At 42.4% G+C, this 25,538-nt stretch overlaps 2 protein-coding genes across 4 annotated transcripts in view; both read left to right on the top strand.

The window, feature by feature from the left end:
* The window catches only part of HSD17B4 (hydroxysteroid 17-beta dehydrogenase 4), a 124,326-nt gene that overhangs the window by 25,884 nt on the left and 72,904 nt on the right, over positions 1-25,538 (top strand). For all 3 annotated transcript variants that reach the window (XM_048850825.2, XM_048850827.2, XM_048850826.2), the window contains 5 exons: positions 6,923-7,014; positions 9,038-9,062; positions 10,832-10,960; positions 18,774-18,877; positions 24,592-24,828. In XM_048850825.2, coding sequence (XP_048706782.1) covers positions 6,923-7,014; positions 9,038-9,062; positions 10,832-10,960; positions 18,774-18,877; positions 24,592-24,828 — 587 coding nt within the window. The remainder of the gene's footprint in view (positions 1-6,922; positions 7,015-9,037; positions 9,063-10,831; positions 10,961-18,773; positions 18,878-24,591; positions 24,829-25,538) is intronic.
* Positions 19,806-22,130, top strand: LOC125636925 (uncharacterized). The gene is made up of 2 exons (XM_048850828.2): positions 19,806-20,854; positions 21,443-22,130. The coding sequence occupies exons 1-2, from the start codon at positions 20,335-20,337 to the stop codon at positions 21,595-21,597; spliced, it is 675 nt and encodes a 224-aa protein (XP_048706785.2). The 5' UTR covers positions 19,806-20,334; the 3' UTR covers positions 21,598-22,130.

A 25,538-nucleotide genomic window follows, 5' to 3' on the forward strand; every position in this document is an offset into this window, starting at 1 on the left:
AGACTACACAGGAAAATGTTTTGAGAAGGGGTTTGAAGAAGATGGTGAATAAATAAATGAAAAGATGAGGTCAGAGCTTTGGGTTGCTTGAAGTTTTTCTGATACAGTTTAGTTACTTAGACTACTCTTGTTAGTCTCCACATAAGTGAAAAGTAGGCAAAACTTGGAGAACTAAGAGTTATAGAGTTTTAAGGCCAGAAGGGACCATTATGGTGATGTAGTCTGCAAAACACAGGCCATGGAACTGTCCCCAGAAGATGTATTACTTTGTAGTAATGTAAGGAACTGCGAGCCCAATTTTTAAACATGCCAGAAATTGGCTATTTATATCAGCTTTTAGATGGCTGTGACAGGGTAGGACTGACCACTGTGGCGCCTCTTGACAGCTGTCATGGGAATTAGCTCTGTTGTCTGTGGCGTCGTCCTCTGGTGATGCCTCGCCACTGTCGCTTTTGTTCCGGGACCCACGCGTCCTCTTCAGTGACGCTGCCTTCTGGCTGTGCCACACTTTGTGTTCCCCACCTTCTGCCACTCCCTCAGTGGCAACTGCAGTCCATTGTCCCAGGGCCACTTCCTATGTGGCTCCAGCACCCTTTTCTGTCCTTACCTCAGGGCCTCAGCCTGCAGGCCCTAGCAGCCAGCCAGGAGCTCTCTCTAGCTCCCCCAGTCCCTGCTTGCAGTACTGCTCTGTCCCAGGTGCTGGCGCTCCTTCCTCCTTCTAGAAGCCTGGTCTTCACCCCTCAAGCTCCAGTGAGCTACTGATCTCTGCTCTGCCTCTAGTCCTTAATTAGCCTGCTGGCCCATGATTGGCTGCTCCTCATAGCTCCATTCTAATTGGCTGCCTCCCTAGGGCTGCTTTTTACCCCTTTTCTGCCAGTGAGGGATAGCTGCCCCGTCTCAATGCCCAAGTACTAATGTTTTGTTTTATTTATTTTTTTTAAGTGCAGCGTTCTCTTTATGAATTTGAAAGTATGTCTCCCCCTCCGCCCCCAGTAATATTTAGCTTTTTCCCTCAAAGCATTCAGAAGGAATCATCACATTCTCGTTAGGAACTAACAGTGTGCCAGACCCACCAGAACATAGTATTTGAGGATGGAACTGTATGAAACCAGTGCACGGCTTTTAAAATTTGGCATACATAGACTCTGAATCCTTCCAGAAGATCCAGTGGTATCTCTTCTGACACAGTTAGTCTCTCAAAAGTTGAATTGCCTTTATTGTCTCTCATCATTCTTTTGCAGAACTGAACTTATCTGCTGTGCCCTCCTATGATGATATTCACAGAGTTTAAGACTAGAAGGGACCATTACATCATCTAGTCTGACTTCCTGTATATTATAGGCTATGAAATTTCACCCAATTTACCTTGTATTGAGTCCTGTAACTTGTGTTTGGCTAAAGCATACCTTCCAGGAAAGCTTCTAGTCTTGATTTGAAGACACAGAGAGAGAGAGAGAGAGAGAGAGCCCACTGCTTCCCTAGGTAGGCTTCTTCCAATGGTTAATCACCTTCACTGTTAAGAACGTGTGCCTTATTTCAAATTTGAATTTGTCTGGCTTCAGCTTTTAGCCATTGGTTCTTGTTATACCTTTCTCCACTTAATTAAAGAGCCATTTAATATCCGTTTTTTCCTCCATGTGAAGATACTTGCACACTGCAGTCATCACTCCTCAGTCTTCTTTTTGATATGTTAAACAGATTGAAAGACCTAAAGAGCTCACTGTAAGACAATTTCTTCAACCCTCAAATAATTTTTGTGGCTCTTTTTTACACTCTCTTCGGTTTTTCAATATTCTTTCTAAAATTTGGACGCCAGAACTATATGCAGTAGTCTATTGTTTATCTTACCAGTGTCTTATAGAGAAGTAAAAATCATGTCCATACTACTGCTTACTGATTTGGAGCTCATGTTGAGTTGTTTGTCCACTATGAACCCTAAATACTTTTCAGAGTCATTTCTTTCCAGGATACAGTCCCTCATTCTGTAAATATGGCTTGTATTCATTTGCTCTAAGTTAGTCAGTTTATTGATATTGCATAGTGCTAATCTTTTAATCAGAATGTTGTGCAGTACTCAGTCAAATACTTCACCAAAGTTTAAATATATTACGTCTGCGTACTTATCTGTATCAACCAGACTTTATCAAAGAATGAAATCAGGTTAGTTTGACAAGACATATTTTCTATAAGACCATGTTGACTGGCATTAGTTTTATTCCTGTTTTTCATTGATTGAATCCTAGACCATCTTTTCCATTATTTGCGTGGGATTAATGTCAGGCTAACCAGTTTATACTTGTGTCTCTTGGAATATTGGATCAACATTAATCCTCTTCTAGTCTTCGGGAATTTCCTGGGTGTTCTAAGACTTCTTAAAAATGAACATCAGTGGGCAGAGATCTCATTAGCCAAGTCTTTTAGGACCCTTGGGTGCAACTTATCCAGGTTTCCTGGTTTAAAATAGGTTTATCACTAGTAGATGTTGTTTAATGTCCTCGATTACTGGAAAGTTCTTTATCATCCAGCTGTGATACAAATACATCATCCTTTTTCTTTCCAAGTACTGAACAGAAATATGTATTGAACAGTTCTGCCTTTTTCGCATCATTATTAACAATTTTACCATCTTCATCTAGTAATTGGCCTATGATATTGCTGGGATTTCATTTGTTCCTGATGTACTTAAAAACTCCTTCTTACCAACCTTTGCTCTGCCACCTATGATGTTTTCCTTGATGTCTTAGTTTCTCTTATCCATTTTGTGCACTTGATAGCTTCCAGTTTATAATGTTACCTATTTCTCCTTTTTTTCATTGTTACATATTTCTTTTTTATTTCTAATTGCTGCATTTATTTATCCATTGCCTGAGTTTGGTCTTTTAGCCAGAGTTGCCCTTTTTCAGATTGTGGAACTAAGGATTTTAGGCCATCTAACAAACTATTCTAAAAGAACTCCCAATTTTAATTCACATTTTTCTGTCCAAGTTTTCTCCAATCAATTTTACTTATAATTTTCCTTAGCCTTGGGAAATTTGCCTTTCTGAAGCAGTGTGTGGGCTTATACTTTATGTATAATTTATTACCGATAAGAACTCTCCTTTGTTTGCCCATAATGAACGTAATTGGATCAGGATCACTGGTCCTTAGGCAATCACCAACCTCCAGTCCAGCGATTAATTCATCTTTATTTCCCACAGTGACGTCCAAAATCATTACCTCATGTGGGGTGCAATACTTTTGTGTTAGAAATTTATCATCTATAATTTTTAGAAACTGTAACAATGTAATGTCTTCCAGATTGAAATCTCCCGTAACAACCTTTCTTTCCAAACATTACAGATAGGTGCTTAAGGAATAATTCATCCTGTTCTCTGGTTTAATTCAGTGGTCTGTAACAGACCCCCACTAGTACCACATCATGTGCATTGTTAGGTTGTAAGTAACAAACAAATGAGAAGTGAACCAGTGCTGATTATAGTTACTCATTATTATAGTTATTCATTTTAGTCACGGGTATTTTTAGTAAAGCTCATGGACGGGTTACGGGCAGTAAACAAAAATTCATGGCCCGTGACGTGTCCATGACTTGTACTATATACCCCTGACACTAAATCTTGGTGCTTTCGGGGGTGAGCCGCCTGGGACCCCTGCTGTTGCCAGAGGACGGGCAACTGGCAGCAGCACGCAGCTCAGGACCCCCGCTGGTGCTGGAGGAGGGGGGGGCGGCAGCATGCAGCCCCGAACGCCCGCTGGTTCTGGCAGGGGGGGGAGTGGGGCTGACAGGCTCCTTACATGGCTCCACACGCTGCCTTCACCCCGAGCGCCAGCTCTGCCCATGGCCAATGGGAGCTGCAGGGGCGGTGCCTGCAGGCTGAGGCAGCATGTGGAGCCGTCCGCTAGGAGCTGAGGGAGGGGGATGTCACTGCTTCCAGGGAGGCCCCGGAGCCAAGCGCCGCCCAGAGCCCTCATCCCCTCCCGTGCCCCAGCCCCTTGCCTTGAGCCCTGTCCCACACCCAAACTCCTACCGTTTCTGGGGGAGGGGTGCGCGGTGGCCAAGACTGCCCCAGTAGTGGCCAGTGTAGCTGGTCTAGGTGGCTGCCTTTGCTGCTCAGGCGGCCCCTAGGCCAGCCACACCGATTGCTGCAGAAGTCATGGAGGTCACAGAATCCATGACCAACTCACAGGCTTAATTATAGTTTGTATCGTAGACTCCTCTTGATGTATCTAAGATTTAGTCTATTGTTCATTTTATAGTGGACTGCTTGAATGATTTGCTGTCTCCGAAGTATTGTAAGGCCGGTTTTGTTTAATTCATTTGCCCATTCGTTGTGTGTGGAAAGTTAATAAGAGTATTGCATTTTTAATAGGATGGCCTATGAATACTAGGCAGAAGGATGTGTGTTTTATAAAAATGTGTGAAACCTATTTTTGATTTTTCTGATCCATATATATCACACTGAATGGAGAGGGAGATGATTGATTGTCAACTGCACAATTTTTCAGTTGTGTGTTATTTTAGTAATCCTTTAAATCAGTGGTCACCATCCAGTCAATCGTGATTGACCGGTTGATCCTAGAGGATCTCCCCGTTGATCACAATCTCTGGTGGTGTAGTGGGGATGCCACGAAGGCAGGCTCCCTGCCTGCCCCGGCCCCACGCTACTTCTGAAAGCAGCTCTGGGGGTGGAGGGGCGGGGGTCTCCCTCCGGGCACTGCTCTTCCCTGCAAGCACCACCCCTGCAGCTCCCATTGGCCAGGAATGGGGAGCTATGGCCAATGGGAGCTGCAGGGGTGGTGCTTGCAGAGGGGGTCAGTGCACAGAGCCATGTGCCCCCTACAGGGGCATGTTGGCCCCTTCCAGGAGTGGTGTGGGGCCGGGGTAGGCAGGGAGCCTGCCTTAGTGGCAGCTACGCTGTACCACTAACTGGGACCTGCTGGAGGTAAGTGCTGCCGGCAGAAGGCCATAGCCCAGCCCTGAGTCCCCTCCCAGAGCCAGCAACCCACACCTCCTCCTGCACCCCCAGCCCTGAACCCCCTCCCAGAGCCAGCAACCCACTCCTGCACCCAAACTCCCTCCTAGAGCTTGCCCTCCTCACTGCCTCCCACCCTCTGTCCCAGGCTCAGCGCAGAGCCCCTCCACACACACTGCAAACCCCTCGGCCCCAGCCCAGAGCCCACATCCCCTCCCGAACCCCAACACCCTACCCCAGCCCGGTGAAAATGAGTGAGGGTGGGGGAGAACAATTGACGGGGTGGGGAGGGGGATGGCATGGGCGGGGCAAGGCTTTGGGGAAGGGACAGGGCCTCGGGGAAGGGGCAGATCCTGGGTTGCGCTTAAATTCAAAAAGTGATCTTGGCATAAAAAGGTTGGAGACCACTGCTTTAAATAGTCTATATTTATTTAATTTGTAATCAAGAACACATTTTGTGATGATGTGCAGGGTAGGCAATCCCCATATACAAGAGCTGTGTACATTGCGACTTTTTATTGGGGAAAAAATATAGAACATGACAGTGCATTGCAACACAACTGAGTAAATACCAGAGAAAAATAAAAGAAAGTGAACAGCCTGCTACAGCTGCCTTAATTCAGCCTGTTAATGTCATCTTATTTTTTTTAGAAGTTTGATAATGCTGATGTGCCCTGAATCAGAGAATGCTTCTTTTCTGTCCTATTGGTCAGATATTGATGGAGTTCTGTCTGCCTTTGCCTAAGTGAAACAATTCTAAAAAGGGCATTATTTTTAAAAATATACCTTTTTTTGTGTGTCACTGAGTGCCAAGGTTCCTTCCCCACTCTGAACTCTAGGGTACAGATGTGAGGACCTGCCTGGAAGACCCCCTAAGCTTATTCTTAGCAGCTTAGGTTAAAAACTTCCCCAAGGTACAAACTTTGCCTTGTCCTTGAACCCTATGCTGCCACCACCAACCATTTTAAACAAAGAACAGGGAAAGAGACTACTAGGAAACATCTTCCCTCAAAATATCCCGCTCTCCAAGCCCTACACCCCCTTTCCTGGGGAAGGCTTGATAATAATCCTCACCAATTGGTTCAGGTGAACACAGAGCCAAACCCTTGGATCTTAAGAACAATGAAAAATCAATCAGGTTCTTAAAAGAAGAATTTTAATTAAAGAAAAAATAAAAGAATCACCTCTGTAAAATCAGGATGGTAAATACCTTACTGAGTAATCAGATTCAAAACATAGAAAATCCCTCTAGGCAAAACCTTAAGTTTAAAAAAAAAACACAAAAACAGGATTACACATTCCCTCCAGCACAGCTTATTTTACAAGTCATTAAATAAAAGAAAATCTAACGCATTTTCTAGCTAGATTACTTACTAACTTTACAGGAGTTGTAAGGCTTGCATTCCTGATCTGTTCCCGGCAAAAGCATCACACAGACAGACAGAACTCTTTGTCTCCCCCCGGCCCCCCTCCAGATTTGAAAGAATCTTGTCCCTCATTGGTCATTTTGGGTCATGTGCCAGCGAGGTTACACTAGCTTCTTAACCCTTTACAGGTGAAAGGGTCTTGCCTCTGGCTAGGAGGGATTTTATAGCACTGTATACAGAAAGGTGGTTACCCTTCCCTTTATATTTATGACACTGAGGGTATTTGGAAACACCTGTACTGTTAAACGTTCCAAGCCCTTCTCCTGGGATTTTGTATTGAAATTATCAGCTAACTTTTATCTATAGAACAGCTAGAGATCTCTTTTAGTGCTACTGAAACAAAGTAACATTTACGAAGACAAAAATGGAAAGGATATGCAACACAACTCATTCAGATTACAGTGAATTTGATCATTCCTTCCAGAAAGTGGGTAGAAATGAATGATAGAGAAGGGTTTGGTGAATGAAGTATTTGAATGATTATGTATTCATACTGATGTGTTTGGTTTTTTCAATTTATTCCAGATCTGGTGGATGCTTTCAAACCAGAGTATGTGGCTCCCTTAGTACTTTGGCTTTGCCATGAGAGGTGTCAGGAGAATGGCGGTCTCTTTGAGGTGATGCTGCTGCTGCTTTTTTTATTATTATTATGTATTTATTTTAACATGCAATAGGTTTATGTTCTTTTGTAACCCAGTGCAGTTCTAGTCACTTTTCTGGAGCTGCAGTGTTCTTTGAAGTGGTGGCATTCTGTTGTGATAAGAATGAAACAGTGTCATACTACGTACCCAGTAGAAAGGGTAGCACCAAAAATTTATTTTGTTACATGTGCCAGATATGCTGGTCAGTAGTAAAGTAGTTAAACGTTAATGTTAGTAGTAAATATTCTTTTGTGGCATTAATTTTTGTTAGTGTAGCTGTATCGTGAGGGGAATCTTTATATTGCTCCATCTCATGTGGAGAAAAGGTTTGTAAATTCCCAGTGTTGGTAGCCTGCAGAATAGATCTGTCTGTTTATAGCACTGGCCAACCCTTCCATCCCCCTTTCCCTTATGGTGCACCAGGCCATATTCCTGTCCTCTACTTTCTCTTATTCTGATAACAGATCGTGAAATATAGAGAACATTTGATTTCTCTGCCCAAAAATAAATGCTGGGAGTAAAAGTTATTCACAGACTATACACAGGATCCTTTTTATGTTTTCTCAATGTACAGACACAGTTAACTGGCTTTATTTTAGGAATTCAGCATCAGCTCTGGAACCTGAAGCAAGTTCTAACTCCATTTGTGAAAAGGGGCATAGTTCAGGTTGATACTCTCCCTTTGAAAACAATAGCACAGTTATTTTCCAGCACAGCTGCATGTCTCTTGTATGTTTTTGTGACTGACTTCTCTCTGTAATTATTTTGTTTGTGTAGGATAGGTGCACGTACGTGTGGGGTTGCATCTCTCCCAAAAATCAAAATCCTAGAAAAGATCTAGTTTTATTGTCATGTCTGATGTAGTTGCATCAGTGCTTTTTTTAGAAAGGGGGGAGTTTTCACAATTCATATGTGAAACAGGTGCACACAGACCAACTTCTAGAAGGGATCAAAGATTTCTGATTCTGGGGTGCTTTGAGGCATGCTTTTCAAGCCTCTTTTTTTTATTAAAATAAAGATTGTTTGGTGGCATCAATAGCTTATGTTTGTTTTTCTTTAAATGATGGCATTTTCAGAAATGTGTAAGTGACTTAAAAGCACAAATTCCATTGACAGAGATTTATTCTCTTAAGTCACTTAGACACATTTTAGAATCCCCATCTGACAGCACATAGGCTGACCACATTTTTAGAATTAAGATCTTGCAAATATTTCTTATAAATGGGCTTGTGCCTTGTCTTGCGATGTATGATGTATGAAGGAGAGTTGGCTAGATCATTGGTCAGGGCAGTCTCTGTGCCACGCGCGGGCCTCAAGCTAGTGTGACTTAGCTCTGAATCTCTCCAACACAATGTGTGTGAGGTATTAGTTTTAGAATATGGTGGCTTAGATAGTTTAAAGTGTGCTAATGTTCTTCTTCTCTTTCTTCTCTTCTTCTGTTCTCCTCAAAGTGCCATCTTTTATATATCTTTACCCAGCCAGTCCTTTTCTTTTCCTTTCTTTTTTCTCTCTTTCTCACTTCATTTTCAGTGTCTCTAATGAGAGAAAAGGACTAGAATTCCAGTCTGCTCCTGAGCTGTAATACTTTCCTGTGGAAGGTGTTTGCCATGTTGATTAGTTCTCCATTGACTCTGCCAGTCAGGCAAAATGATGCCACAAAGGAGCATTCTATGTGAGCAGCAGTTCCATAGAGTCCAACAGTGATTCTTCAGTAAAATGAGTTATAGTCCTAGGTAGGCAGGCCATTGATGGGATTCACCGATATAGGGCTGTCTGTTTCCCAAACAACTATTGACATCTTATTCATACTGCTAGCACACCCAGGCTTCGTAGAAAGTTCTTTGGAAAAATACCACTAATTATAATTAATTATATGCCAGGTCGCTGTGTTGTCACCTATACAAAGGCCCTCTAGAGAATAGTTTTGCTTGTTTCCAACATTAAAACTTTGACTGATTGCTGTAATAAAGTCAGATGATTTTTTTTTTCCACTTGGCAGGTGGGAGCCGGATGGATTGGTAAATGTAAGTAGTTTGTGTTGTAGAAGGTTGATTTTAGATTTTTTTTTTTTAATGAAAACAAAATCTAATATAATTGCAAATTCTCTCTTCTACAATGACTGTTGATAAAGATAGCTTTTTCTAGAGGTAGAATTTTGTTGGTCTCTAGTGGGCTGCATATTTTGAATGGATGAGGCAGATTTTAGTACAGGAAATGAGTGCCATAATCCATGTGTGTCAGATCTTCATCTGGTATAAATAGGCACTATTCCCTTGATTTTGAATGGACTTGTGTTGACTTACACTAGCTGAAGAGGCTTAGTAATGTTAGCTACAAGAGCTAAAAAGTGTATATGAACACAAGGGGTAGTCTTCATTTACGTTGGAGGCACATGCTATTAATCTGTTTTTATGTGTATTCACTGCTAAGTGAATACACATAAAGGTATGTATAATAAAGATAAGGACAACACCTGGGGGCCTCTATTCAACATTCAGTGGCTCATGAGCAAGAGAGCAACTTAATCCAGTGTATAAAGATGTCTTAACTTTCTTTTCCTCTAGTCATCTTATAACTTACAAAAATGCATGATTATTTTTAAAAAAATGTACAAAGATTCTCCAACGTGGCTGAATATCAGCCACATTAGAGCTGGTTGAAAAATGAGATTCTCTTTTGAAAACTTTCCTGAAATATTTGTCCCTATTTTTAGCTGAAATATTTTGAATTTTGAAATTTTTTTGAACAGCTCTGACCAGTGTTCTAATGGGATGGACCCGAAGCCATCTCCTCTTCATTAGCAGCCTGTTATACTCATTGGACAGGATAGGGGACAGCATAGAACCTTGAAGTGCCCTCCACAAGAGGGTTCTTGAGGCAGTTGACCATTCACCCAGAAGTACTCTTTGGTTCCTGTCAAAGAGAAAAGAATGGAGTCTTGCAGTAGTTGCTCCATCTATTCCTGTAGGATCTGTAAACTTTTGAATAACAAATCATGGTAAATGGTAGCAGTGGGTGCTGCTAGATCTGAAAATATCAACATGGAAACCTGATCGTTGTCCATCACCAAGAAAAGATAATTAATTAATGAGATCAACTTACTTGCCATTTCCAAGCTGAGAGATGGATTCATCGTGGTCAAGGAAATGTGTAGCATGCCAGAGTTGGGTTCATTTTAACCTTTTCCATAATTTTCTCTAAAAAGGAAGATTGGAAACATGATGATTATTGGTAAGATTGTCTGTGCCAGAAAGTATCTCCTTGAGTCAGGGTGCTAAAGATCTCTTGCTTTGAGACACTGATCTCTGGCCCTCTCTGTCACTGACATTCTCCATCAAAAGTGTTGTCCCCTTGTGGTTCACCTACAGCTTCCCAAGCCCTTCCACAACCTCAGAGAGCAGCAGTGGTCAAAATCCCATGAAAGCAGAACTTGAATAGACTCCTTAAATTGGTTTATGGTACAAGTGTTCCTTGCCTAGTGAAAAGCAATGTTCAAAAACTGAAATCACATTTACAAACATTTCTGTCATGTTTTATTGGAATTTAAAATGTCATAGTGTGATTCTTTAAGTGTTAACTAATGGCAAAGAGCATTTTAAATTCAACTACCCGGCACTTGTAGTTAGATCAGAGAGGTTCTGACCTAGTTTTTTCTCTCCTTTGGGAGGGTTGGAATGAGTTTTAATTATCTCTCAAAAAGCACACTAAGAAATTGAAGGGTTCTACAGTTTGTCTTGTTGACCACTACCTTGAACTCTGTGATCAATGTCTTCCATTTTCACTGTTTAATTAGTGCGCTGGGAGCGATCCCTGGGTTCCATTGTCAGGGAGAAGAATCATCCTATGACACCAGAGGCTGTGCAAGATAAATGGGAGAAGATCTGTGACTTTGATAATGCCAGCAAGCCCCGGACTATCCAAGGTAAAGGAGATCTGTGGTATAATACAACAGTCTGGGGAAACAAAAGCTGTAAGAGAGAGTTTTATGGAACAGTTTTTATTTTATGCTTTTAGAAGGAAAAAAAAATGTCTGCTGAATCCGTTCAACTTCCCCTTCAGCTGTGTCCCCTAAATCATCACACACATATAGTAGAGTCAGGCCTTTTTAACGGTATTGCTGTGCCTTTGATTGCAAAATTCGGGGCAGAATGTCTTCTTCCTCAGGGGTTTCCTAGCTAAGGTGCTCAATTTTGCTATGAGTTCTGTATTTTACAGTCAGATTGAAGGTAACTATATATTTGGTTGTACACCAATGCATGTAGGAGCAACGTGTTAATAAGGAATGTATTCCCTTCTCTACTGGAATCTTGGGTTACTGTTGAAAGTTTAAGTAAGGAAAAGCTTTTGGGTTAGGGATCCTCTGGCATGACACTGGGGCTGCGATCTCCCCAGCCTACTTATCCTAGATGACTTCTGTCACAATTCTGCAACTGCACCTGTATTTCCCCTTTATGGTTCACCAAGGGCATCCACTCTAGGCTCCCAACTCCTTTCTTGGGCAGAGACATGCATCTCTCTTCCCTCCTGGTGGGATTTTCTAGGCTGCGCAGTTCCCTACCTGCACTGTATTTCCAGAAAGCCAGACTGCCTAAAGAGGCCAGCATCTGCACTTTGCTTTCTCTTCAGAGGCTGTGAACGTCATTGCCGGCAGTTATAACTTACCAAGCAGCCCTTTATAAGCAAGCATGTGTATTCTTAAGATGAAAACATTACAGAGAAAGCATATTAAAAAACAGTAAAAGTTTCTATACGTGTGCTAACAGCTTACTAGAGGTCACCCATCAGTCTTTCTGGGGCTTCCGTAGGCCAAAGTCCTTCCAAAATCTCAAGGATTGGGCTCCCATTGGACAGATGGTCCTGTCCATTTGCTGGATCAGAAAGAAGGGCCTAAATCAATTTAAACTCAGTCCTTTCTTTGTCTGATGATCTCTGGAGAATCCCATTTGAACTAGTATATGCAAGCCTCTACAGGTGGTGGTTCTTGGCTGGAGGTGTTGCAACCTGAGTGAATATGCCTAATCACTCCCTATTGTGCTTAGTTACTGGAAGAACTGTGGTCATCTTCCACCATGGTATTACACTCCCTAGCCCACAATGATACAGTAACATCTTCTAAAGACATTGCAGGAGATTACCATATCTGTCACAACTTCAGCTTCCCTTTGATCCACCTGACTCCACTGCCTCTTGCTTCCTGATTTGACCTGCAGCTCCAGACCCTATGTACCATCTTAGTCACTGTCTCAATCTTGGCCTTTACAAAGCTCTTCTCTATGATGGCCACCGTATCCTTTTCCAATATTGCTCCCTGTCCTTTCCTCCTCCCTTTCTGCCCAAGAGCTTACTAATTTCTTCAGGGACAAAATTGGCTCTATGCAGCAAGAGCTCTTGTCCCTCTGCCTAACCTTCATTCCACCCATTGCCTCTGCTATTTCACTCCAGTGTGAGTGACTGGTATCTTTCCTGCTGCCTACCTCTAATCAATCCCTCATTCTGCTCCACCTCCCCTTCCATCTTCTGACTTTTCTCCTCCCCCATACTCTCATCCTTCTTTCTGTCTTTCTCTCTCTCTTGGATGGTGCTTTCTCTAATCCTACAGACACCCTATTGTATATCTTTTCCAAAATGAAACTTCCTTTGACACCCCCCCAGCCCCCCAAATCTGCCTATCCAACAATCGTGTTCCTTCTTTTCATTACTTCTAAGTTTCCTAAGTGTGAAATGTATGTCTGTTGCTTTGTTTTCTTCTTCTCTTAGTATTGAATGATGTTCTGACAGTGTGAATTTTGTTAAAGTACCTTGGGCAATGTTGAGTGCTTCATAATGGTCTTATGAACATTTGATTAAAATAAAATAAGCTGTTTGGTCCTCTAGGCAGTAGTGCAACACAAATAAACAACAAAAAGTATGTGACAGGTTTCAGAGTATCAGCCGTGATGGTCTGTATCCACAAAAAGAAAAGGAGTACTTGTGGCACCTTAGAGACCAACAAATTTATTTGAGCATAAGTTTTCGTGAGCTACAGCTCACTTCATCGGATGCATGCAGTGGAAAACCACGAAAGCTTATGCTCAAATAAATTTGTTAGTCTCTAAGGTGCCACAAGTACTCCTTTTTTTTCTTTTTTCTTTTTTTTTTTAAAGAATGTGGGGGGAAAAAATTAGTAAGATAGATAAAAGTGATTAGCCATTCCTTGATAATGGTCTGGCTGTTTAAAAACATCACCAACAATTAAAAAACAAACAGAAAACCCTGGATAACCACATCCAGAAACAACTAGACTGCTCTGTGGAGGGCAGTTGAATGAGACCAAGGTGTAGAGTCTGATAGGGAGAGGGTGGGTTGTAACTGGAGCTGGCAGCTGACGAACAGACAAGAAAGTAAGTGATCAGTCAAAGCCGCAGAAAGGCATCTGACATTAGTAATGTCTGGTGTCCAACGGCTTCTGCTACAAATGCTGCCTCTGTTTGTTTGTTCCTGTCAGCTTGCATTTCTCTGGCTCCACCCTGAAGATTTCTTTCCCCAATCCTACATGGCTAGGGGTACGCAGGTGCTGCATGGGCCCTTGTGCCTCTGGAGGGGTTGGGGGGTCTCCCCTGCATGTTTCTGGGTTTGGGGCTGCCTGGCAAGTACCGTGATTTCCCCTCCTACCAGTTTAGATATCAGATATTCTGTTTACTGGTTATTTATGCACTAAACAGTATTTTCCCTTTTTTAAAAAAAGAAAAGAAAAAAAGCATTAAGTTTGAAACCAGATCGTATGCGTTAACTTCGACCCCACATAACCTTGATGAAGTTGAGTGTTCTGTTCTGTTGCATTAAAATTTCCTCCTACACTCAATTTATGAGGAACAAAAGGATGATATACTTTCAACATGATGATGACATAATTTCAACATGAAAAATTTTGTTGCCATTCAGGCAACACACTCAAATTCTGGATTAATTTATGTCTTTGAGCTACTGCACAGGCAGAAATATTTTTCTGCTAAAGGTTATTACATGGCAATCGTGGTGGTTTTTTTTTTTTTTTTAAACTTAAGTGTTTTACAGCACCCAAAAGTGAGCTAGTGACCTCACCAAATAGCTAATTGGCTTATGTCTGAGCCTCAGAGAGTTTGCTTCCATACATGACACAACAAAGGGGGTAATCACACTCTGGGATGAGATTGTGAAAGGAAAGGCAGTGGTCCCAGCAATAAGATTACACAATTACTCAGCAAAGATGTGTTCACAGCACAGCTAAACACTTTTAAAGACCACCTTTTACTAAATACAAATATAACATTTTTTGTTTTTTGTTAAGCATCTTGGTTAACTCTCAGCTTCTTGTGTATATGTGGTAGAACTGGGCTGGTTATCCTCTGGCCTAGCACATGATCCTTGTGGTCTTTCCCCATTCTCTGGGGACACCAGATAGTGCAGAAGCTCCCAAGTTTCTGGATGGGGGTGGAGAGAGAGTTGGGTGGGGCAGAGCTCTACTCATAACCCTTCCCTCTGGACCCAGCAACCCATCCTCCTGATGGCTAGAATAGCAGCCTTCAGCTGCTACTGCAAGCTAACATAGTTAGTCCTGTAGCTCAAGTGATAGAAGTCTGTTCTGCGGTTGTGAAGGTCTGGGTTCATACCTCACTGCTAATGCATGGTGGGGAGAGATTGTTCGGTGTACATAATAGCATTTGTTTCTACCTTTTTCATTTAAAAAGCAATAGGTTTTTAAATGTAATTTTGCTATGTTAAAAGGACATTATTCAGGTTGCAAAGTCAAGCACTTGAAAATCAGGAAATGTCAGATATATGGTTTCCCATTCAACATTAATTCTGCACCATTATGTATACGCATTAGAATAAATATAATTACATGATCATGTACTATTTTGTCCATAGGACCCCCTACCTCATTCAGTGCACAGATGCGTGGCAGACATAAGGTTGCATGAGCGGCTATAAATCTGGCATCACCTAACTTTCAAGAGCTTGACTTTGCAACCTAAATAATATGCTTTTCACCTTTATTTTTATATATATAAAATTATTTATGGAGTGCCAGCCATATGCTAAGAATACAGCTAGAAAAAAAGAAAGTTATTCTTCTGAAGTAAGAATTAATTACTGCATAATACAAAGGTAGTTTATTTTGAAATGTGTGTTAATTTCAATGTTTTTGATGTAGTAATGTCTTTTTCAATTTGACATTCTGTTAGTTCACATGATAATAACATTCACAAAACACTTAAATATAAAATATCAGACATTTAATGTAATCTGATTTCCTTGGAGTCTTGGTTGGATGCATTGAAAATGTAACCTTGCATAACAGGAATGAGTCATGTCTGGTCAATTGCTAAAATATCATTGTAAATCTAATGCTGTAGGTGGGACTGCTGTTTCCTATGCCAGGCAGCAGAAGGTCAGTGGAGATTGAAGTGAATTAATGAGTTGAGACACAGCAGTTGCACACTGCTGTATCAGTCCTTTTGGAAAATGGGAGGAATATTGGTCAGTTGTGGGGTTCTTGATGGTAAAAGTTTAGTCAGCAAACTGCTCACAACATTGAAATTGATCCTTTATTTAATATAGTGTTATTTTAAAAACAAAACAAAAGCACCCTCCATTCTCACATCTGATTGCAGCAATAATATTTTAATGGCTTACTTAAAGCCTTACAAACATCTGAAGAGCATCTTTTAAAAACAAACTTGTTTTTAAACAATCATGAAAAACATACTGAAAAATATATATTAACTTACACTTGCTACTGTGAAATAAATATCTCAAGAAGTTCAGTGTCAGACTAACAATCATATCTCACACTCTAGCTGTCTTTGCTGTGAATTTAAAGAACAAAATTAATCAAATTACAAACCCAGCAGCCTGCTACAAAAGTCCTCCCCAAAAGCCAATCTCTATCAAGCCCTCTCTCTCCCACACTCACCCCCAAAAGCTTGAATAAATAGATTTGCCTTGCACTGTGCTCTGAAGATGAACAAATCTGATCTGAAAGTACCCAAGAGAGGATGTAGTTCCAAAGCTGAGGGCCCCTCATTGAGAATGCTCTACCAATTGCCCTTTCGAAGTGGATCCAGGTCAAATGCTGCTGCTGACCACAACTGTGGCAGTGATGGGTGGGGAGACACAAGTATCTCAAATATGCTGGTCCCAGGCCATTTAGAATTGTAGAAGTATAGGACTGGAAGATACCTCAATAGGTCATCTAATCCAGATCCCTGCACTCAAGGCAGGACTAAGTAATAACTAGACCATTCCTGACAGATGTTTCTCTAACCTCTTCATAAAAACCGCCACAACCTCCCTAGGCGATTTGTTGCAGTATTTAACTACTCTGGCAGTTAAGAGGTTTTTCCTAATGTCCGACCTAAATCTGCCTTGCTGCAATTTAAACCCATTGCTTCTTGTCCTATCCTCGAAGGTTAAGGAGAACAATTTTTCACTCTTCTTGTAACAACCTTTTACATACTTGAAAACTGTTATCATGGACCCCCTCAGTCTTCTCTTCTCTAGACGAAACAAACCCAATTTTTTTCAATCCTTCCTCATAGGTCATGTTTTCTAGACCTTTAATCATGTTTGCTGCTTCTTCTGGACTTTCTCCAATTCGTCCACATCTTTCCTGAAATGTGGCATCCGGAACTGGACGCAATAATCAGTTGAGGTCTTATCAGTGCAGAGTGGAAGAATTACTACTTGTGTCTTGCTTACAGAACTCCTGCTGATACATGCCAGAATAATGTTCACTTTTTTGCGATTAGTGTTACACTGCTGAATTAGAGCTAAATGGTGGGGTGGGGGGGACCCCAAATCGCTAACAAATTTCATCCAGATACCAATGAGCAATGATTCCCAAACCACAGGTGTCATGTGCTCCAGCCAAGATACACCACTGAAAAGTTGGGCTTCAGCATTCTGTACCAGCATAAGTCTCCAGATGCTTAATGCATAGTTCCATATAAAATGCATATCAGGAATCTCATTTTAAGATAACATCAGCATGAATCATGGTAGCAAGGTTCTCATCTGAAAAACGGATTTGGTCTTCTAGCCAGAGGCAAATGGGAGTGGCATTCTGTGGTTGGCTAGGAGCTGCTGGGGAAACAAAACCATCCCCAGATTTGCAAATTCTAGTAACATTTGAGAGAGACACCCTCCCTAAGAGAGTCACAAACAATCCTTTTGATAACTTTAGGGTTGCCTTTACCCAAAACAGCCACCATTTCCCATTGGATCTGAAGCTACAGTCTGCCTCCAGCAAATATAGCCACCACCTTGCATTGTTTCTAAGGGGGTTGAGGCTAAGCTACTCTCTAGAAAGATGGCGGCTCCTCAGATACTACGTGAGGACCAGGCAGAGGACAGGAGAATGTGAAGGGAATGAGAGAGTGTGTGTGTGTGTGTGTGTGTGGTGGTGGTGGTGGTGGTGGGGGGGGGGGGAACTGTTCAGGGGTGAGTTGGGAAGCAGGACAAGAAACTGATAGGGTGGGTGCAGAAGAATATGGGGGCACAGGGCAGGTTGAGGGGGCTGCAAGAGAATGTGGTGGGTAGAAGACTGAGAGGGAAGGAATTATTGGGGACAAATGAGTTTAAGAGGCAGGGGAAGAACAGGAGACTGGGTGGCAAAAACAGAGCGGGAATTTCAGCCGGGCAGTTCCCTATCCTACCTAGTTAAAGGGAGATAAAGAGCAAAAGAGTGAAAATTTTGGGGAGAGGAGAGTTTAAGACCCTTCTGAGCAGTGAGCCTGGAGGCCTGCATTTGTGTGTACATCTAAGGTTGAATTTTGTAACTGCAGGGATCATGCACAAATAGGAGGACAATAGCTTCCCCTAAGAGTGAAAAAATCAGCAGGAAGGAGAAAAATAGTGATTTTTAAAAATCTCTTTATTTTTAAGTCAGTCTCATGATTTTTTGGAGACGGTTTTTTGAATGTTTGGTATTGAGATTACTGATTTTATCCAGATTGAGTTTCTGCCAGCAAGCTTGTATCGATGCCTGAATCTCACCCAGGCACTGGGCCTGGCATTGAGCAGCCCTTGCTGGGTCAGGTGAGAGAGGCAGAGAGATAATCATGCTTTCAGCATACCGAAAGCAACACAACATATACTTTGTACTAACCCACTTTGTTGTGCAGTAATCTGCCTCTCTTGCAATCATGACATTGCTCTAGCTTCAACTTGCTCTTGCTGTTTACCCCAGCTTGAAGAGGAGGAGGATTGATAGAAAACATGATTTTAGAATACCCAAAAGAAATAAGTATAAAGAGGAGAAAATGTGTACTAATTATCAAATTCTGTCTTTTGACAAAATTAGTAAATAATGTGCAAGATGTCTTCTCTTAACATGTTAGTGCTGGGGAAGTTAAATTTAATATACAGTTATGGAATTGATTGCGTGACCAGGATAATGTTGTATAGCACCAGTTATTTGTTCCAGACACAAGTGCTTGAAATAAATATTTTTTTCTTCACCATATGAATCACAACTCATTACTGAGTGCAGAGCCAGTAGAACTCCTGTAGAATATAATTGCCACACGTGGTTTGTAGGCACCAGTAAGGTACAGAACTAAAATCTGTTTAGAGAAATCTCTATATATTGAATCACCCCTACACCCATTTTTTATTTTTTCCTATATGTCATTGAAAGAAGGATCTAGTTTTGCAGATTTTGGCAGGTTTTTTTGGCTATTTTAAAATAATTTGTTTCCTTTTGTTTGTTCCAGAGTCGGTAAGCATACTGAACGATGTGCTAAGTCAAATAGAGTCTGAAGAAGTTTCCATGAATCCCACAAGCTATACTAGATCCGCTTCTTCAGGCTTTGACCCAGTAAGTAAAAATGCTTCTGCAAGGAACTCAGCTTGTAGCTATCAAAAGACCCAAAGCAAGGACAAGCTTGCTCACAGCATGTGATCAAAAGCTTTGGCTTGCTTTCTGTAAAGGTCACTTTTTTAGATGCGAACTAGAGCAGAAATAATAAACTTGCGCCCTATTCTCCTCTCATTTTCTCTAATTGGTGGTAGAATTTTTGAAGCTAGATATATAAATTAAGCTATAAGACCTATCACCGCTTGCACTTTAGAGCATTCAGACACCCTAAATACGATATTGTTCAGAATGAGGTGAAGACAGCACATCTCTGGTTTTTACCTGACAGAACAAGGCTCTTTGTGAAGTGTTTTTTCTTATCTTTCACTTGGCTGATTTCCACAAGTTCTAGGTGGGATGAGCTGGCTATTACAGTGTAAACTGTTTCATTAGTATTGGTCTTTAATCATGATTGTTTATTGAGCTGTCCACTGAAACATTTTTTTCTTTGAAATACTGTGTAGTGTAATTTGCAGGATGCAGTTCTTTATTGCTATATAGTCTACGGTGATATAGACAAGGCTTTCTTACAGTATTTATTGTTATAGAATATATTTAAAGGAAAACAAACAAACACCACTTTGGTTCCAGAAATATCTTCCCTGTGACATGGCATGCAAGTAGGACTGTCGATTAATCACAGTTAACTCACGTGATTAACTAAAAAAAATTAATTGCAATTAAAAAAGATTAATTGTGATTAATGGCAGTTCTAATCGCACTGTTAAACAATAGAATACAAATTAAAATTTATTAAATATTTGATGTTTTTCTACATTTTCATATATATTCTGTGTTGTATTTGAAATGAAAGTTTATATTTTTATTACAAATATTTGCACTATAAAATGATAAAATAAATAGTATTTTTCAATTCACCTCATACAAGTACTGTAGTACAATCTCTTTGTCATGCAAGTGCAACTTACAAATGTAGGGTTTTTTTTTGTAACATAACTGCATTCAAGAACAAAACAATGTAAAACTTCAGAGCCTCTAAGCCCTGGTCTACACTAGGACTTTAGGTCGAATTTAGCAGCGTTAAATCGATGTAAACCTGCACCCGTCCACACAATGAAGCCCTTTATTTCGACTTAAAGGGCTCTTAAAATCGATTTCCTTACTCCACCCCTGACAAGTGGATTAGCGCTTAAATCGACGTTGCCGGCTCGAATTTGGGGTACTGTGGACACAATTCGATGGTATTGGCCTCCGGGAGCTATCCCAGAGTGCTCCATTCTGACCGCTCTGGACAGCACTCTCAACTCAGATGCACTGGCCAGGTAGACAGGAAAAGAACCGCGAACTTTTGAATCTCATTTCCTGTTTGGCCAGCGTGGCAAGCTGCAGGTGACAATGCAGAGCTCATCAGCACAGGTGACCATGATGGAGTCCCAGAATCGCAAAAGAGCTCCAGCATGGACCGAACGGGAGGTACGGGATCTGATCGCTGTTGGGGAGAGGAATCCGTGCTATCAGAACTCCGTTCCAGTTTTCAAAATGCCAAAACCTTTGTCAAAATCTCCCAGGGCATGAAGGACAGAGGCCATAACAGGGACCCGAAGCAGTGCCGCGTGAAACTGAAGGAGCTGAGGCAAGCCTACCAGAAAACCAGAGAGGCGAACAGCCGCTCTGGGTCAGAGCCCCAAACATGCCGCTTCTATGATGAGCTGCATGCCATTTTAGGGGGTTCAGCCACCACTACCCCAGCCGTGTTGTTTGACTCCTTCAATGGAGATGGAGGCAATACGGAAGTAGGTTTTGGGGACGAAGAAGATGATGATGATGAGGAGGTTGTAGCTAGCTCACAGCAAGCAAGCGGAGAAACCGGTTTTCCCGACAGCCAGGAACTGTTTCTCACCCTAGACCTGGAGCCAGTACCCCCCGAACCCACCCAAGGCTGCCTCCTGGACCCAGCAGGCGGAGAAGGGACCTCTGGTGAGTGTACCTTTTAAAATGCTATACATGGTTTAAAAGCAAGCATGTGAAAGGATTACTTTGCCCTGGCATTTGCGGTTCTCCTAGATGTAGTCCTAAAGCCTTTGCAAAAGGTTTCTGGGGAGGGCAGCCTTATTGTGTCCTTCATGGTAGGACACTTTACCACTCCAGGCCAGTAACACGTACTCGGGAATCACTGTAGAACAAAGCATTGCAGTGTATGTTTGCTGGCATTCAACCAAAATCCGTTCTTTATCTCTCTGTGTTATCCTCAGGAGAGTGAGATATAATTCATGGTCACCTGATTGAAATAGAGTGCTTTTCTTCAGGGGACACTCAGAGGAGCCCATTCCTGCTGGGCTGTTTGCCTGTGGCTAAACAGAAATGTTCCCCGCTGTTAGCCACAGGGAGGGGAGAAGGTTGAGGGGGTAGTCACGTGGTGGGAGGAGGCAAAATGCGACCTTGTAACGAAAGCACATGTGCTATGTATGTCATGTTAACAGCAAGGTTTACCCTGAAAGAGTGTAGCGACTGTTTTATAAAATGTGTCTTTTTAAATACCGCTGTCCCTTTTTTTTTCTCCACCAGCTGCATGTGTTTCAATGATCACAGGATCTTCTCCTTCCCAGAGGCTAGTGAAGCTTAGAAAGAAAAAAAAAAACGCACTCGCGATGAAATGTTCTCCGAGCTCATACTGTCCTCCCACACTGACAGAGCACAGACGAATGCGTGGAGGCAAATAATGTCAGAGTGCAGGAAAGCACAAAATGACCGGGAGGAGAGGTGGAGGGCTGAAGAGAGTAAGTGGCGGGCTGAAGACAGGGCTGAAGCTCAAATGTGGCGGCAGCGTGATGAGAGGAGGCAGGATTCAATGCTGAGGCTGCTGCAGGACCAAACCAGTATGCTCCAGTGTATGGTTGAGCTGCAGCAAAGGCAGCTGGAGCACAGACTGCCACTGCTGCCCCTCTGTAACCAACCGCCCTCCTCCCCAAGTTCCATAGTCTCCACACCCAGACGCCCAAGAACGCGGTGGGGGGGCCTCCGGCCAACCAGCCACTCCACCACAGAGGATTGCCCAAAAAAAAGAAGGCTGGCATTCAATAAATTTTAAAGTTGTAAACTTTTAAAGTGCTGTGCTTAAAGTGCTGTGTGGCATTTTCCTTCCCTCCTCCACCACCCCTCCTGGGATACCTTGGTAGTCATCTCCCTATTTGTGTGATGAATGAATAACGAATGCATGAATGTGAAGCAGCAATGACTTTATTGCCTCTGCAAGCAATGATTAAAGGGAGGAGGGGAGGGTGGTTAGCTTACAGGGAAGTAGAGTGAACCAAGGGGCGGGGGGTTTCATCAAGGAGAAACAAACAGAACTTTCACACCGTAGCCTGGCCAGTCATGAAACTGGTTTTCAAAGCTTCTCTGATGCGTACCGCGCCCTCCTGTGCTCTTCTAACCGCCCTGGTGTCTGGCTGCGCGTAACCAGCAGCTAGGCGATTTGCCTCAACCTCCCACCCCGCCATAAACGTCTCCCCCTTACTCTCACAGATATTGTGGAGCACACAGCAAGCAGTAATAACAGTGGGAATATTGGTTTCACTGAGGTCTAAGCGAGTCAGTAAACTGCGCCAGCGCGCCTTTAAACGTCCAAATGCACATTCTACCACCATTCTGCACTTGCTCAGCCTGTAGTTGAACAGCTCCTGACTACTGTCCAGGCTGCCTGTGTACGGCTTCATGAGCCATGGCATTAAGGGGTAGGCTGGGTCCCCAAGGATACATATAGGCATTTCAACATCCCCAACAGTTATTTTCTGGTCTGGGAATAAAGTCCCTTCCTGCAGCTTTTGAAACAGACCAGAGTTCCTGAAGATGCGAGCATCATGCACCTTTCCCGGCCATCCCACGTTGATGTTGGTGAAACGTCCCTTGTGATCCACCAGAGCTTGCAGCACTATCGAAAAGTACCCCTTGTGGTTTATGTACTCGGCGGCTTGGTGCTCCGGTGCCAAGATAGGGATATGGGTTCCGTCTATAGCCCCACCACAGTTAGGGAATCCCATTGCAGCAAAGCCATCCACTATGACCTGCACATTTCCCAGGGTCAGTACCCTTGATATCAGCAGATCTTTGATTGCGTGGGCTTGCATCACAGCAGCCCCCACAGTAGATTTGCCCACTCCAAATTGATTCCCAACTGACCGGTAGCTGTCTGGCGTTGCAAGCTTCCACAGGGCTATCACCACTCGCTTCTCAACTGTGAGGGCTGCTCTCATCTTGGTATTCATGCGCTTCAGGGCAGGGGAAAGCAAGTCACAAAGTTCCATGAAAGTGCCCCTACGCATGCGAAAGTTTCGCAGCCACTGGGAATCGTCCCAGACCCGCAACACTATGCGGTCCCACCAGTCTGTGCTTGTTTCCCGAGCCCAGAATCGGCGTTCCACAGCATGAACCTGCCCCATTAGCACCATGATGCATGCATTGGCAGGGCCCATGCTTTCAGAGAAATCTGTGTCCATGTCCTGATCACTCACGTGACGGCGCTGACGTCGCCTCCTCGCCCGGTATCGCGTTGCCATGTTCTGGTGCTGCATATACTGCTGGATAATGCGTGTGGTGGTTAATGTGTTCCTAATTGCCAAAGTGAGCTGAGCAGCCTCCATGCTTGCCGTGGTATGGCGTCTGCACAGGTAACTCAGGAAAAAAGGCGCAAAATGATTGTCTGCCCTTGCTTTCACGGGGTGGGGGAGGGAGGGAACGGGGGGCTGACGATATGTACCCAGAACCACCCGCGACAATGTTTTAGCCCCATCAGGCATTGGGATCTCAACCCAGAATTCCAATGGGCAGCGGAGACTGTGGGAACTGTGGGATAGCTACCCACAGTGCAACGCTCCGGAAGTCGACGCTTGCGTCGGTACTGTGGAAGCGCTCCGCCGAGTTAATGCACTTAATGCACTTAGAGCATTTTCTGTGGGGACACACACACTCGAATATATAAAACCGATTTCTAAAAAACCGACTTCTATAAATTCGACCTAATTTCGTAGTGTAGACTTACCCTAAGTGCACTCAGTCCTACTTCTGGTTCAGCCAATCGTGCAATTACCATATATACTCATTCATTAGCCTGTTTGTCTAAAAGCTGACCAACCAAGATGGAAAGGTAAAAACAGTAAAAACTGTATGACCCTTTCATAAGCCGAAGCTATATTTCCGGGGGTTGGCAAACTTTGGCTCCCGGCCCATTAGGGTAAGCTGCTGGCAGGTTGGGACATTTTGTTTACCTGGAGCGTCTGCAGGCATGGAGCCCCTCAGCTCCCTGTGGCCGCGGTTCGCCATTCCCAGCCAATGGGAGCTGCGGGAACTGGGGGTCTCCATGCCTGCAGACACTCCAGGTAAACAAAACAACAATGTATTAGATATTCAATTCAATGATTTCATAGAGTTTAAAATAATCAAATCTTGGTGTAGACCCATTTATAAGCCAACCCCCGCTCTTTGATGAGTCACTTTTTTACCAAAAATATTCAGCTTATGAATGAGTATATAAGGTAATTTTTTGGATCATGTGATCAATGTTTTTGATCACTTGACAGCCCTACATGTAAGTAATCATAGCAAGACTGTTAATATATTATGTTGCAGTTATATGATGATTTTGCCTGCGGAAAGTAAATTGAAATAAAATATTACATAGCATTTAACTTTGAATTATACTATATTTTTTTAATCCACAGAGCAAATATGTTGGCCAAAAGTTGCCCACAGTGGTGTATAATTATACTCACTTGCAACCGATTTTGTACGCTCTTGGTGTGGGAATGACAACCAAGGATCCAGATCATCTAAAATTTGTTTTTGAAGGCAGTGAAGCATTCTGTTGTTTACCTACCTTTGGGGTCATCCCAGCTCAGGCATCTTTGTGGGATGGTGGACTTTCTAGTGTTGCAGGACTCAACAGTGACTTCACAAAAGTATGTATGATTTAGACATTGCAATTTATTTTGTGTTACATGCTATATAAATTGACTGTAATTGAAATGGCTCAGTATATACACCAAAACTTCAGAGATAGCTGCTGTTCTAGAAAGAGAAAAAGTAACAGGCTCCGATTTCTTGCAACCCAGGGAAAAACTTGTATTGAAATGAGTTACCTACCTCTCTCGCATAGATTTTGTGTGGGTTTTTTTTTCCCCCTAAGATGCTTGTGAATCACATGTGTGTATCTCTCTCTCTTTTTTTTTTTTTTTTTTTTTAAGTGGGAATCTTGCTTGAAGAGCAGCATCCTCTTTCTTAAAAACCAAAAACCTTTATCTCGCCCTGACATTTTTTTTTGGTAATGGAGGGATTTTATTTTTGAGCAATTTCTTTTGCTCTTTCCAGGGATGAAGCTCTCTACCATAGATAATCTAGAAAGCAAGTACAGTAGGTGTAATCTTTCCTTTTTTTAATTAGTTGACAATGTACACCTCTGCAAACACTCTTCAAACTGTGTATCTACATATATCTGTGTATACATTTAGCTATATATCGAACAAATATAAATTATATAAAGCTGCCTTCTTCAAGAATATGATGTCATAAGAAATTTAGTATTTCATAGCTGAAATATGATTTTTAAAAAGCTTAAAAATGTAAGATTTACAGCATTTTCCATACTGGGACTGCAGTCTGCATAAAAACT

Source organism: Caretta caretta, chromosome 5, assembly GCF_965140235.1.
Source record: "Caretta caretta isolate rCarCar2 chromosome 5, rCarCar1.hap1, whole genome shotgun sequence".
Lineage (NCBI taxonomy): Eukaryota > Metazoa > Chordata > Testudines > Cheloniidae > Caretta > Caretta caretta.